Source organism: Eulemur rufifrons, chromosome 2, assembly GCF_041146395.1.
Source record: "Eulemur rufifrons isolate Redbay chromosome 2, OSU_ERuf_1, whole genome shotgun sequence".
Classification (NCBI taxonomy): domain Eukaryota; kingdom Metazoa; phylum Chordata; class Mammalia; order Primates; family Lemuridae; genus Eulemur; species Eulemur rufifrons.
Genome location: NC_090984.1, coordinates 42,933,228 through 42,949,074, shown reverse-complemented (window position 1 = coordinate 42,949,074; position 15,847 = coordinate 42,933,228). Strand labels below are relative to the sequence as shown.

Here is a 15,847-nt window from a genome sequence, read left to right as displayed (position 1 = left end):
GTGATTAGGAGCCCAGCTACCTGCCACCCACAGGTGACAGCTGCACCTGTGAGGCTGGCCAGCTTCTCACACACCCAGAGCATCTGCGACCTCCAGCACCCTAAGCCCTGCCTGTGTGCTGATGTCCCCACTAGCTGTTGAGTGGGAAAATTGAGGGTTTCTTGGTGGGGGTTATTTATTTTACTTCAGGGGTTATGCTACATGCAAAACATGGATCCAAGCACTGGGGATGATATAGAGGTCTAGCTGGCCTCAAAGGAGTTTACCATCTAATGAGGGAGACAGGTGTTCACCCCCCATTAGACAAGGAAATAAAGTAAGTGGGCAGAAGGAGGGTTGATCGTGGGCTGCACGTGGGATAAGGAAGGTCTTGGGTTTACATACAGGAATGCTGCTTCAGAGCTTCTTGTGCTGGCCTGGGAGCAGGTCAGCACTCAGGTCAGATGATTATTTTTAAGCGAAAGTAAGTATTCTTCAGATATTTGTATTATTTTACTATTCTTGGAGGGCCAGTGGGGGTGGAGGGGGCAGGGGTGGTCTCTGAAAACTGACAGTCATTACTGAGGAGAATAGTGCCTCACGGGCAGGATAACACTACAGCTTATCATCCACATGGGGACACCTGAGGGCGAAAGGTAATGCGAGGTGATAAGCATGCCAGGACAACAGGCATAGCCAGGACTCACCCTGGCACCCTAGAATACGGTCTCCCTACTTATAGGTACTTGGTAATTCCAAAGGGGAATAGATTTGCTGACCTGTGAATCAAGGGAGCTGATTAAGAGGATAGATTCCTACCCAGGGGAAATGTCTAGGGCTCATGCAGGTTCAAAAGGTTTCTCGGGTGACTCTTGCAGACTCCCTGGTTAAGAGCCACTGGCATTCGGCCCCGGTCTCTCTACACATCTCCTGCTCAGAAAGATGGCTCAAAGGTCCCGTTTGTGCCAGTGGCCAGTGTCTGCCCTCTGGGTAGGACTCCTGAAAGAGCTTCGCCACCTCAGTTTGGCCAACAAGCTACTTAAAAATGAAATGTATAGTTGCCGCCTCACTGGCCCCTTATCTGCTCCTGCGTGGAAACCAATTCAGAGTTTATTGCTCTGTGGTTTTAAACTGCCATGCAAAGGCCCTCCTCCTTATAGAGAACTGCCAGCTTCTGGCTTCAAACAGTTCTTTTCCAACAGGAGCTGTCATTCCCAAATCACTCCACAGTGATTTCACAGTGTAGGAAATAATGTAGAAAATGCTCTAATTTAAGCAGTTGCTGTTGGATCAAAGAAATTCACATGTGATCTGAGAGGAGAGCCCTGGTGACTGTAGCCCTTTTACCCCATTTCATTCTGTTCTCCGTTAGAATAAAGGTCATAGAGTAACAGAATTTGCCCGATAAAATTATACCTATTTATTTACCTGTCTCTCCTGCCAGGCTGTGATTTCCTAAGGGGACATAAATTGCCTGATTAATATAAAATATCGTTGAAACCACCATTGGTTTGGACATATCCATGGGGGCCTTGTAAATGAGTTTGGTTGAATGGAAGATGGCCTGGTCCAAGCCCCACCTCTCGTGCTGACCCAGGAGAGATGCCTTTCAGTCATTATGCCCCAAACAGATTTTCCTTTGTGATTTTTATTTATAGCAAAGCATATTCCACCCTGGCCACCTGAGGCCACTGGGAGCCAGCTTCCTCCTCCTCTTCCCCTTCCCAACCCATGAGGCCAGTTTTTTTGCCTTAGTTCAGCTCTAACTGGTCTTGCGACCACTGGGTCTCCTTGTTAAATGAGGGCATATCAAGATTCTTCTCTCTAGTCCCTCGAGGCCGGGACATTATTATTTTTTTCTTTTTGTTTGAGATAGAGTCTCGCTCTGTTGCTCAGGCTAGAGTGCCGTGGGGTCAGCGTAACTCACAGCAACCTCAAACTCCTGGGCTCAAGCTAGGCTGGGACTACAGGCATGTGCCACCATGCCCAGCTAATTTTTTACATAATTTTAGTTGTCCAGCTAATTTCTTTCTATTTTTAGTAGAGACGGGGGTCTCACTCTTGCTCAGAGCTGGTCTCGAACTCCTGACGTCGAGTGATCCTCCCGCCTCAGCCTCCCAGAGTGCTAGGATTACAAGCGTGAGCCCCCGCACCGGGGCAGACATTAGTGCTTTTTAATGACTTTGTAGACAATGGTTCTCAGGCTGGCGCAGGGCCTATACTACCAGATGGGTGAGGTAGGAAGAGGTGGGAAGATCAGGAGTTTAAGACAGCCTCTGCAACATAGTGAGACCTGTCTCAAAAAAAAAAAAAAAAAAAAAAAAAAACAAGAAGAAAGAAAGAAGTGGTCCTCCCCTCCCTCCTTCCCTCTCTGTCTCTCTCTCTCTCCCTCCCCCCACCCCCCTTTGGCCTGTGTTCCCAGTTTTCTTCTCCATTATCAAGTGAAAATCATTGGCTCAGCATGAGAGACGCTGCCCAGGGTCCTCCTAGAAGCAGATTGTGTCCATCTCTGACAGACCTTTCCCATGTTGGCTCCTCCTTTCTGGAAATTCTCTGATACTCACCAGCCCCATCAAGAAAACTATTAATGCATTATTGTAACTTTAGATTGGATATGGATTAGATGTTGGCATCACCTGGTTCTGTCAGATTTTCTCACCTTGCTCCTTAAAAATCAAAATGGGAAAATCCAAGCTTTTTGGTGATGAACTCAGAGTTCCACCTGTCAGACCATACTCCTTGTGTTAGAGGGAGAGGGGACAATGTGTTCGGGTGGCAGGAAAGTCAGGCACTGAGGGGAATTTGTAACCAACATATGTATGTAGTAAAATAAAGGCAACTGTTAATATAAATTAAACATGTAAAAAATAAAGACAAGTATTAATATATAAGTTCAGGCTCCAGAGATGTTTCAGGTTGGTCCATTCTTCTCCCCCTGCCACAGAAACCGAACGATCGCGACCATAAAGTGAGAATGGCGGTGGGCAATGGCTTACGAGCAGATGTGTGGAGGCAATTCATCAAGAGGTTTGGGGATGTTCACATTTACGAGTTCTATGCTGCCACTGAAGGCAATATTGGATTTTTGAATTACACGAGAAAAATAGGTGCTATTGGAAGAGTCAACTACCTACAGAGAGTAAGTACATTGAAAAATGAGAGCATAGGTAGCTGGTTTTCAGAATGCAGAGATTTCTTAAAAGGTATGTCATTATCAGAACTCAGGCAGCATCAGAGATATGTCCCATCCGTATCACCAAGAGGTTTTCCTCACTCTCCGTGACAATGACCTCAAAAAATCAGGATCCTCCAATTAAAAACATCTCAGTTTCTACTAATAACAATGCTTGGTGCCTTTGACATCTGCAATTTATATGAAGTCTTTCTGTTGCCATTTATACTTGTACATGATAAAACACCTGAAGGTTACAAGTTCCCTAAGTTTATGGCACACCGTAAAGTGTATTTCCCTTTAATTGTGCTGTGCATCACAATCACCTGGGAAGCTTTTTATATGCATAGATGCAGGGCCCCAGGGGATTCAGTTGTTCTGAGGTGGGGCCCCCGGGCATCCCAGTTCTAGGATCTGCTGAACATTCATGTTTACCTAATAATTCCACCAGAAAGATATTTCTTATATTTAAGCCAGCTCACATAGGAGTCTCTTCCCTGTCATTATATTGCTTGAGGTCTCTGGACAATCTGTTGTATTTGTGTGCTCAGGCAGTCAGTATTCCAGATAATGAACTATTCTGCAAAATTCCAGGAGTATTGAGCAAATGCTGAGCCTCCATTGACATGACAAGTCACTGTGGTCTCTGGGCAGCTCATCCTGCCTGGTCATGGAACAGCCACACTGGAACTCCCAGGCAACCTATGTCCTCAGGGACAGCCAGCAGAGTACAGAGGACTGAAATCAGTGTGCACAAGAGCCCTGGCTCTGGAGAGCAAATCTCAGCACCTCCACATACTAGCTGAGTGACCTTGGGCAAGTAACTTGTGTTCCTTAGGCCTCAATTTCATCATCTGTAAAACAGAGACAAAAAGAGAAAATATTGAGGCCAGTGTCTAGCCTACACTCTAGAAGAGAAAGGGATTGTTGAAAGGATTAAATTAAATAACTTTATGAAAAAGCCCTTAGAGGCTGTAGCCCAGTGCCTGTCATATAACAGCCTTGGATAATTGTTAGGTGTAATGATAATTGTCATTCCATTTCTTATATTCTAGCCTGATCTCAAGATGTTCCTCAGTCTAAGGAATTTCTCTGACGATGACAGCCAAACCTACGCTACAGAGGTCCCTCCACTGCCCTCCAGACCTGCACTGTCCAAACACTAGCTACTAGCTACATGTGGCTATTTTAAACTATGTGAATAAAAGTTTAAATTCAGTTCCTTAGTCACACTAGCCACTTGTGGTTAGTGACTGGCATGTTGAGCAGTGCAAATGTAGAACATTTCCATCATCGCAGAAAACTCCACTGGGCAGCATTGCTCCAGACAGACTCCATTTCCTACTCCCCCACTGAGAGGGTCAGCTGGTAGTGTGTGTTACTAGTTCTTTGCTTTCTTATCCATTGACTGCCATGTTTTATTGTCAGTTTTTATACTTTAAGCAAAACCCCATTGAGAAAAAAATTGTTGTGGATAGAAGCACGAGTTACCACCCAGAAATTTTTGACATTCTTGCAAATAAATAAGATCTACATTTGTTGACCATAAATGTCACTTGCTTTTTAATAAGCTGCTAATACTAAAGCATGTGATTGATTGCTTTATCACATTGACTTAAATATAAACTTGCAGTGGACACAGTAATCATGGCTAATAATTACATCCAAATACTATCATGTTTGCATTTTCTGCCAATAGAGATAGCAATATACTTATTGTTCTTACTGAATTATCAGAATTTAAATCTTTATGCCATTGAATTATATTAAATATGACCAAATTTTAATAATGTTATAGTTATGGGCATGAAATTATTATGCCTTTGATTCTTAAATATGTTGGATAACATTTCCCTGGAAATGTGAAACATCTAATAGTGGCAAGGTTATATAAGATTTTAAAAACTCATTTGTGATATATCCACCAAAAGACATGTACAAGAATGTTTATAACAGCTTTATTTATAATAGTCCAAAACTAGAAACAATCCAAATACCCATTAACAGGAGAATAGATCAATAAGTTATGGTATGTTTATACAAGGGAAATTTGCATGACAATAAAAAATAAACCATTAATAAGAATACCCACGTGGATGAATGAATATCACAGACATATTGAGTGAAAGAAACAGACACAAAGGCATACATTTATTTCACTTTTTTGAGGTTTAAGATTAATTGACAGTGATAAAAGTCAGAATAGTAGTTAAACTAACTTCATAGAAAGGAGCAGGAAGAGACTTTAGGTGAAATGAAAATGTTTTATATCTTTTTTTTTTTTTTTTTTTGAGACAGTCTCTCTCTGTTGCCCAGACTACAGTGCCGTGGCATCATCCTAGCTCACAGCAACCTCAAACTCCTGGGTTCAAGTGATCCTCCTGCCTCAGCCTCCAGAGTAGCTGGGACTACAGGCACAATGCACCACTACTCATGGCTAAATTTTTCTATTTTAGTAGAGACAGGTTCTCACTTTTGCTCAGGCTCATCTTGAACTCCTGACCTCAAGGGATCCTCCCGCCTCAGACACCCACAATGCTAGGATTACAGGCGTGAGCCACCATGCCCATGTTTTGTATCTTGATCTGGGTGGTAGTTACATGGGTGCATACAAATGCAAAATTTCACCAGCTTGCACACTTAAGATATGTGTACTTTATGTACTGTAGGTATGTTATACCACAATAAAAAATATTATAAAAGATGTGTACTCAAAATGATAATATTTTAATTTTGCCAGAAAGTCGTAACTTATGACCTGATTAAATATGATGTGGAGAAAGATGAACCTGTCCGTGATGAAAATGGATATTGCGTTAGAGTTCCTAAAGGTACAGTGGACTTTTGTTCAATTAACCTGTGCCCTTTCTTCTCTTGACCAAAAGACATTTGAGGACTAACATTATTGCCACGTGGTAAAATTTATCAGAGTGAGGAAAGGTAGGGACTTCAGTATCCTCAGAAATAACAGAAATTCCAAAAGGTGCTAATTTACCACTACATGTAACACAATTATAGTTTTAAACCTAGCTTAACAACTTCTTGCTTACGCAGTGTTTTGTGGGAAGGGATATGTAAGTATGGTTGCAAAACCATACTTAGTTTTAGGTGGTTTTTACCTGTAAGCTTTCACTACTGTGCCTTTGTCTAATTGTGCGTAAGTCATTATTCAGTAAAATATTCACATTAAAAGAATTACAGATGCGTGGCCATATAAAATAATGTGTATGCGTGTGGTGTATATATGTGTATATGATCCATATATATTAACATATATATAACTCATATGTACATATGCATGGAAAATGATACTTTCTACAGCCAGCTTATTGCTAGTGGGTTGTATGGCATCAGTTTTAAGAATAGGTTGATACAGTGCTCGCTTCGGCAGCACATATACTAAAATTGGAACGATACAGAGAAGATTAGCATGGCCCCTGTGCAAGGATGATGGGCAAATTCGTGAAGCGTTCCATAAAAAAAATAAAATAAATAAAAAAGAATAGGTTGATACATAAATATGCTTACCTCTAGCACATAAAATAATAATTTACTTTCCTCTGTCTTAGGTGAAGTTGGACTCCTGGTTTGCAAAATCACACAATTTACACCATTCAGTGGCTATGCTGGGGGAAAGACTCAGACAGAGAAGAAAAAACTGAGAGATGTCTTTAAGAAAGGAGACCTGTATTTCAACAGTGGAGATCTCTTAATGATTGACCGTGAAAATTTCATCTACTTCCACGACAGAGTTGGCGATACATTCCGGTGGGTTTCTCTAAATTATTTAGCCAAAAGAAAACACATGTACAGTTCAGCTTCCTCCTAATTTGGAATCGCATTCCACTTTGGTTATGGTGTTTCGTTCCCTTCTGTCTCTTTAGCGTGTCGGTTCAGCCTTCTGTGTTCCGAGAGAACAAGGAGTGAAGCGTGTGCAGTGTCGCTCTGCAGTGCAGTTAACTCGGCTGAGCAACCCCAGATGAGAGCAAGGCAGGAAACCTGTGTCAGAATTCTGGAGACTGACGTCCTTTTAACTCCTCATGTTTGTCCTGTGTTACTACTGGTCACTCTTAGGACAGCCAGGGATATTCACACAGTTTCCAGTCATGGGGCTTTTCTTCAGATAAAATCCAGTGCAAATTAATGTGGCGCTGATCTGGTTGAAGAGGAGGTGAGGGGTTCGGAGTCCCTCCCCTCCCTCCATCCCCAGCCAGCTACTTTCCCACAGAACCCCCAGGTCAGCACTAGGAAGCTTGAAAGTCTTTCTAACAGACCACGGAATTAATTCTTAACGATAGCGCAGTCCTCCAGCCTCCTGACACAGCTTCCATTGTATGTAAACCCCTGAGGGAGGTTTCCCTGCTCACCCCCAGCGCCTAGCACAGTGCCTGACACACATAATTACTTTTTCCATGACTGAATGAGGAAGGGAGGGAAGTTGTCTGACTGCAGTAGGTAGATCTCTCGGGGTTGAATGAGGAGAACCAGGCTGCCCTGTGCCCCCGGCCAGCAGTGTTACCAAGGCAGGTATCTACTCTGGATCTAGTTCTTTCACACATGAAATGAGGGTCTCAGTGATCCTCAAGGGCCCTTCCATCTCTAATATTGTGTGACTCAGGCTCCATGTCATTATTTTATGCCACCTTCAGGTCATTAAGAAGATACTTCTGGGAGATCTAAAGTATTTATGTAAAACAAAATTGAACTCTTTATTAAGTGAAAAATAGCACCTAGTTGGGCCTTAACAGTATAATCTCCCTGCAACTAATGTACGATTTTTTTTCCTTTTTAATCAAAAGCTTGCTTTTTGCCCTGAGACCCTGAAATACAAATATGAAATTCCATTACACAGAACTTAATTAACTGAATTTAAAAAAAATAGCAACTTAAATTAATCAATGAGAAAAGTGAGAGGTCTAAACACAGCCAAAAGTTGAGACTTATATCTGATTTTCAGTGCCTTTCTTAGCCAAGGCTGTATTTTAACATTAGAACAACATCCTTCTGTGTATCATGTTTCATGTGACAAGACTAAAATTCTACATTTTTGCTGGGTGCAGTAGCTCACACCTATAATCCCAGCACTTCAGGAGGCCAAGGCAGGAGGATCACTTGAGACCAGAACTTGAGGCCAGCCTGGGCAATATAGCGAGACCCCATCTCAAAAAAAAATTATTTTTAATTAGCCTGGTGTGGTGGCATGCACCTGTGGTCCCAGCTACTTGGGAGGCTGAGGTAGGAGGATCACTTGAGCCCAGGAGTTCACAGCTGCAGCAAGCTGTGGTCACACCACAGCACTGCAGCACAGGAAACAGAGCGAGAGCCTGTCTCTAAAATAAAATAAAATAAAATTCCCTATTTCATTATCTAGGTATATAACTTTGTCTTTTATATCTCAAGCAGGATACCCCACCCATAACTAAGTTGGGGGTTTAGGGGGCCAAGATGGGGAAGACAAGGTCAGCTACCCTGCAGAGGTCTGAAGGAAATACCTGCTCTTTGTCGTTACAATCTGGGCCAGAAGCCACCAGTGACCTCTGCTTACCTTGCCTTTTCTTCCAGGTGGAAAGGGGAAAACGTGGCCACCACTGAAGTCGCTGATATAGTAGGACTGGTTGATTTTGTCCAAGAAGTGAATGTGTATGGAGTGTCTGTGCCAGGTATACACAAGATATAAATCTCTGCCTAAACCCACACAGTAACTGAACATAATTTTAATCCCAGGGCAAAGTTTGTCATTATTTTCTCCCGCCAGCCAGAGAATTAAACAACACTTTCAGTCACCAGGGAGTAAGGAGCTTATGTCTGACTTATGTTCCATTACAGCAGCCAGCTCAGTACATCTGAACGTGGCTTTCCTCTGTGGTTCAGCTCCCAGCTGTTCTTGGGCTCTCAGGCAAACTAAGTCTCGGAAGTACAGGGTCCCATGCTGTGTTTGGCACACCTAAGAAAAGTTATATCATGCTTGAGAGCTGGGAAGTAGTGTCTTGGCCTCTGAACTAGGAGGTATCAATAAGAGCAAGTGCAGTTACCAGGAGAAAAAACTGGGAAGGGGCTGATTTTATACAGCCTCCTTTTTTTTTTTTTTTTTTTTTTTTTAGACAATCTCACTCTGTCGTCCTGGGTAGAGTGCAGTGGTGTCCTCACAGCTCACTGTAACATCAAACTCTTGGGCTCAAGCAATCCTGCTTCCTCAGCCTCCTGAGTAGCTGGGACTACAGGCATGCACCACCACACCTGGCTAATGTGTTCTATCTTTAGTAGGGACGTGATCTCACTGTTGCTCAGGCTGGTCTCGAACTCCTGAGCTGAAGCAATGCTCCCGCCTCAGCCTCCCAGAGTGCTAGGATTACAGGCGTGAGCCACCATGCCCAGGCCCAGCCTCTTGTTTTTAAAGTTTCTCAACTCCAGTTCACCCCCCTATAAGTTTCAAAATCATGATAAAGAGTGTTGTAACCCACCACCTCATCTGCAGATGTGCTTCTGCCAGCAGAGTGGAGGGCCGAGATCTGACGCTGAGTCCTGGCTGTAACACCTGCTGGCTATTTGACTACAGGCAAATCACTAAAATTAGAGATGATACTAGACCTGCAGTTAAGATTGTCAGGAGAACGAATTCATTTTAATTACATCAATACTAAACATATATTTATCAAATATATACATGAGGGTTGCTGTGACAATAAATCTTATTAATTATAGATGTCAGGCTGGGCACAGTGGCTCATGCCTGTAATCCTAGCACTCAGAGAGGCTGAGGCAGGAGGATCGCTTGAGCCCAGGAGTTTGAGGTTGCTGTGAGCTAGGCTGACGCCACTGCACTCTAGCCCAGGGACAGAGCAAGACTCTGTCTAAAAAAAAAAAAAAGATACCGGTGATGATTGTACAACATTGTGAATGTACTAAATGCCACAGAATTGTACACTTTAAAATGGGTAAAATGATGAATTTTGTGTTATTTACCACAATTTAAAAAAACAACACTAAAGTCTAAGAAGGTTACAAAAAGTTGGCCAATTATCAGAATCACCTGAGAAACTTTTTAAAGCCCAGATCTTATGGATCAAGATCCTCTGGGGTTTGGGACTCAGAATCTGCATGTCTTTTTTTAATTCCCAAGTCAGTCTAATAACCAGTAAGGTTTGGGAGCCACTGATCTAGAACAAAGAAGAGGAGGCTAATGGTCTTCCAGTGGTTGGCAGACAGTCAGGCAAGGACAAGGAGCAGGTGGGTTTTGTGCTGCTCCAGTGACCAGAACTAAAACCAGATTGAAATAACCAGGGAGCAGATTTTTAGCCTGAGAACTCCCCTGAAACCAGAGGGATCACCAGTTAAACGGTCTTGTCTTCTGGGGTAGGAAATGCCGCACCAGCTGGGGTATGTAAGGAGAGGCTAGAAGTGACCTGGAATCCTAGGAGATTTCTTGCAGCAGTGAAAGATTAGAGATAAATTCTAAACTTTCAGATTCTGTGACTCTCAGTGCCACACTCGATGCCGTCTGGCCTCCCATCTTGCAGAGGCCAGCCCCATTCCAGCCTAGAAATGCAACAAGCCTTTCTAAAATGAGATATCAGCCCACCCCGGGTGATTCTAAGCAAGGCCTTCACAGATCTCAGCTTTGGACCAAGAGGGAACTTCTAGGTTTGGACCTAGAGTGGAACTGACTGTTTCTAGGTATCATACCAGAACTGCCCAACTAGTCTCTAAAACTTTTCATTCCCAGAACTTTCTGCAATAATGAAAATGTGCTATATCTGCACTGTCCATTATGGTATCCAATAGCCACCGTGTAGCTGTTGAGCACTTGGAATGTGGCTAGTGCAACTAAGGATTTTCATTTTATTTAATTATAATTAATTTCAGTTTTAATACCCACAAATAACCAGTGGCTGCCATATTGGATAGTGCAGCTCTAAAGAATCCCAAGCCAGAATTGATCTTTAGACTCAGTCCAGAACTGCTGTAGGCTTGAACCTTACCCCCGGAGCTGAACTAGTCCCAAACTAACCTCAGACTCGGGCAGCAGCCAAGAACCAACAGGCCCATTTGCCCCAAGTCAGGCATTGCTGCTGCCAGAGCAAGAAGCAAGGGGCCAGTCAGTGCAGAGATATCTGTTCCAGGAGCCCCTGCCTTACTTCTAAAAGGACCTTATTGGAGACATTTGAGATCCTGAGATAGGTGCCAGGGACCCCTGAAGAAAGGGGGTCCAGCGCCCTACCTCTCTCCTTCAGATAAGAGGCAAACCAAACGAGGGGGTATTTTTTTTTTCCTTTTGTGTTTTGCCTTCCTTAGTGCCATAGGCAAACACACAATCACCATGGGAGAGATTTCGAAAGCTGGGGCCCAGGTGACCAAGGGAGGCTCCTTCCCGCTCTCCAGTTACAGCTAAGCAGATCAGGGAAGTAGACCTGGACTCCCGCTGGCCCTGCTGGATCAGGTGGAAGATATATTAATACCTAGTTACCACTGTCCCCACACGAAAACAGTGGAGATGTTCTGAACTTCTCTCCACTCACGGCCCTGCTGTCAGGATGTGTTTTCTTTGTGGCGAGCACATGGTCTCAGGACAGATGGACATCCATGGGAGGGCACAAAACCGCTGACCTCTGCACCCCCAGTCCCACAGCCTCTGAAATGCAGACGGGCAAAGCTATTATGAACCTTGATTAAATAAGTCAGTCTCAAAGGTGGTGTTTGTGCCTGGGAGCATAACAGACCTGACATTGCAACCTAAAGAACACCCTGTTCCATTATTCATGACAGCGAAGCAAGGACTTTTCACTGAAGTATAAAAAAAAAAATCTTTAGTCATCAGTTCAACCTGTTTCCCACTCAGATGTTCTCATACAGGCTGCTGAGGAAAAGGATAATGATTACCAGCACAGGGTCCGGAGCCGGCCGGCCTGGATTCAATTTCTGACCCTGCCTAGTATTTGCCCTGTGTCCATGAATAAGTCTCTCAATGTCTTTAAGCCTCGGTTTCTTCATCTGTAAAATGGAGATAACATTTGTACCTCCTCGTGAGGTTGTTGTGAGGGTTAAATGAGATATTCCATAAAACACACATAGTATAGAGCCTGGCATATAATAAAGATTCAATCAATGTATAGCTATTATTGTTACGATTAGTACATTCACGTTAGAATAACTTTAACATGTATTTGAAACAAAAATTTCAACTATGCTATAATGTTGTCTTGATCCACAGTTCTTTGAACCAGCAAAGCATCATAAATAAATAGCTACAACACATGTAATTTTTGCTCCCTTTATTTGTAGGTCATGAAGGCCGAATTGGCATGGCCTCCATCAAGATGAAAGAAAACCATGAATTTGATGGAAAGAAACTCTTCCAGCACGTTGCTGATTATCTGCCTACTTATGCAAGGCCACGTTTTCTAAGAATACAGGTGAGATCTCTTGTTATTAAGTTCAATTATCTTCTCTCTTGGAGTTCCCCGCCTCTTAGGAAACATGTCCGTTTCTCCCAGCGTGACCACATTTGCCAAATTTTCACTACCCTTTCCAGGAAGCTCAGAAAGCCCTGTCATGGATCAGTAAGGAAGCATACATACCAGAAAATATAGCTAGCAGAAATCCAATCCTAAGCCCTTTCTCCCTAAATTGACAGGCCAATTCATCCAGCAGCAGTTTTAGCAAATAACTTGCAAAGTCCGTGTTCCATGAGGTGTGACAGACACTTCAAATAGAAATGCTCTGACCCTCCTATTTGTTGTTTTCAGTTTTAAAGAATGGAAAAATCCGCTGACAGCCTACACTTCTATATGGTGTGAAATTTAAGTTGGCTTCATTAGCCAGGTGGAAGTATCCAAAACTTAACTAACTTTTCGACTTTGAGCTCTATGACTCTTTAGCTGAAGACTTGAGAAAAAAGTCTCAGGATTCCAGATATTGTTGTGTATATAGGGCTATTTTTATTGATGTTCATAAAGTACTGACATTTGCTCTGCAACCAGGTGGTGAAGGGACATGAAAATGAAGTATCCTCAGATACTTTAATTAGCATATTAATTGGCCGGGCGAGGTAGCTCACATCTATAATCCTAGCACTTTGGGAGCCCATGGCAGGAGGATCATTTGAAGCCAGGAGTTCGAGACCAGCCTGAGCAAGAGAGAGACTCCCCCCACCCCCATCTCTACAAAAAAATAGAAAAATTATCTGGGTGTGGTGGCACACTCCTCTAGTCCCAGCTACTCAGGAGGCTGAGGCAAGAAGATCACTTGAGCCCAGAAGCTTGAGGTTGCAGTGACCTATGAGGATGCCAGTGTCTCTAATCTGGGCAACAGAGTGAGATGTTGTCTCAAAAAAAAAAAAAAGAAAAGAAATTAACACATTGACTGCTACAATAAAAAAAAAAATATTCCTTGGGGCCATGGTATATTATGATGAAAATAGAATCAAAACTTCAAAAACAAAACAATCCTTTTAATTTAATGAAAAATTTATTTTTTATTGTTTTCTGTGCATGAGTTATATGCAACTTGAAAAATAGTTCATGCAGCTCCCAAGGTAAAGAGACATGTGAGTTACATATGCTTCACAAGGCCTCAGGCTCAAAACTAGCGTGAGTTAAATACAACTCACAAGGCAGTTAATGCAAAACCTGGGCAAAACCCTGCACTTGGTTCGTGAAAATCTTACTTGTTGATGTTCTTATTGTTACAATTGCTATTGACAATTTAATTCTAAAAACATGGATTAAATGACTAGAAGTCAATAATAAATTTTTCACTGTTAGCAGCTCCTTTCTCCCCAAAGGTGATCCTGAAGCTTTAAGGGAATAAAAAAATACTTCGCAAAGGGCCCCCTAGTGGAGACTCTGAAAACAGGATTTGTGGTTATCGTAGAAAATGTTCACTTCGCTGGAAAATGTAAAGAGAGTAGATGTTATTGACTCCTACCACAAAAATGACAGCTACGTGAGGTAATCCATTTGTTAATTAGCTAGATTTAGCCAGTCCACAAAGTATATGTACTTTAAAACATCATGTTGTACACGATAAAAAAAACATACACTGTTATCTGTCAATTTAAAAATAATTTTTATGTCCGTCCTATGTATGCAAAAAAATTGTAAATTTTTTACATGGAAAAAAAATTTTTTAAGTTTTTGTTTTTTATATGAAGATGGGGGTCTCCCTCTTGCTCAGTCTGGTCTCAAGCTCCTGACCTCAAGTGATCCTTCCGCCTCGGCTTCCCAGAGTGCTAGGATTACAGGTGTGAGCCACCACACCTGGCTGAAAAAAATGTTCAAGAGTCCAACTTTTCACTTCACAGCTCTCACAGGAGCCAGGGATGCCAACGAGTTGCCAAATTCCCATACCCAACCCCTTCCCTTTGCCCGGCTCCCTAATCTGTTGCAAAACATAACTGCAATGTGGATTATTTGATGTTTTTCAGGACACCATTGAGATTACTGGAACTTTTAAACACCGCAAAGTGACCCTGGTGGCGGAGGGTTTTAACCCCACCGTCATCAAAGATCCTTTATATTTCTTGGATGACACAGCAAAAATGTATGTGCCCATGACTGAGGACATTTATAATGCCATAAGTGCTAACACTGTGAAACTCTGAATATTCCCAAGAGGGTAACTCAATATTCCCAGAAAGAAAATGAATGGACCTAGTATAGCCATGTGATATAATTCAACTTTAATTTGTTTGAAGATTGTGAGGTATAATTTTTGCTTAGGAAATTATGCATACCAATAAGGGGAGACTTTTTTTAATTACACCTGAACCTTTGCAAGTGAAAAGACTTAATTATTTTTCAATGTGCACCTACTGTTTGTATTTGCAAATGGAGCTGGTTGGAGGGAGGGCATTATTTTTTAAAATACATAATAAAATAGATGAACACCAACATGAGATGGCACTGTCTCTTGTGTTCTTTCCTGACTTCATTCTGAATGAAAAGCCTGTGTCAGTTACTCCAAAGCCTGATGGCCTCATTGGTAACTTTTCACGGGGGTCTCATTCATAATGATAATGACATTCTAGGTAAAAATGGTAGAGAGGGGGAAGGTGGGGTGAGGGGCGAATCAGCAATGGACAACCCAGTGGAAATCCAGCTCCACTGTAAGGCAACCCTCTCACCCACTGCGTACAGACAGCATCACTGAACAGGTGAAAATGCCATCTATAGTCCTCAGGAACCTAAGTCTATGACATCAGAGTTCAATAAATTCCTCAATAAAGAAGTTGATTTCAATACATGTTTTATCTACATCAAGGGTTGCAAACTCAAGTGTCCTCAGGATTCACACAGGTAATGTGGATAAGAGAAGCAGATCACAAATGAACGTGGCAAATGGGACAGCTACTAAGCTTCCGTCAGCTGAGTATTGTCATGTGGGAATACAGATCAGGTACTGCTGGGATCTTCTGATTATTCAGAAAACAGAAATCGAGATATTCATGTCAATCTCCCAATTTTTTAAAATCTGAAGTCTCAAAATTTTTGAAACTTCCATGCATCCCAGACAAAATGCATCTGTGAACCAGAAAAGTCCCAGCTCTCTGATTAGCACGCCCAGTCCCACACGCAAATGCCCCACACTCCTCAGACGGGAGCTGGTTTCACTCCACAGCCGGTCTCCCCACTGTGGAGTCTATTCCAGGACCGGGGGGGTCTTTGGCATGGCACGGGAGGCTTTGGGAAATTCTGAGGA

General features: G+C 42.5%; 1 protein-coding gene and 1 non-coding gene across 3 annotated transcripts in view; both read left to right on the top strand.

Annotated features, from left to right (window-relative positions):
- Positions 1–15,047, top strand: part of SLC27A2 (solute carrier family 27 member 2) — a 39,407-nt gene extending 24,360 nt beyond the window's left edge. For both annotated transcript variants that reach the window (XM_069483863.1, XM_069483856.1), the window contains 6 exons: positions 2,924–3,118; positions 5,892–5,982; positions 6,721–6,919; positions 8,714–8,811; positions 12,431–12,561; positions 14,574–15,047. In XM_069483863.1, the coding sequence (XP_069339964.1) occupies positions 2,924–3,118; positions 5,892–5,982; positions 6,721–6,919; positions 8,714–8,811; positions 12,431–12,561; positions 14,574–14,750 (891 nt within the window). In that variant the 3' untranslated portion in view covers positions 14,751–15,047. The remainder of the gene's footprint in view (positions 1–2,923; positions 3,119–5,891; positions 5,983–6,720; positions 6,920–8,713; positions 8,812–12,430; positions 12,562–14,573) is intronic.
- On the top strand, positions 6,527–6,633 carry LOC138381025 (U6 spliceosomal RNA). Its single transcript, XR_011232979.1, has one exon. It is a non-coding gene; the product is annotated as a U6 spliceosomal RNA (small nuclear RNA).
- Positions 15,048–15,847: the final 800 nt, after the last annotated feature.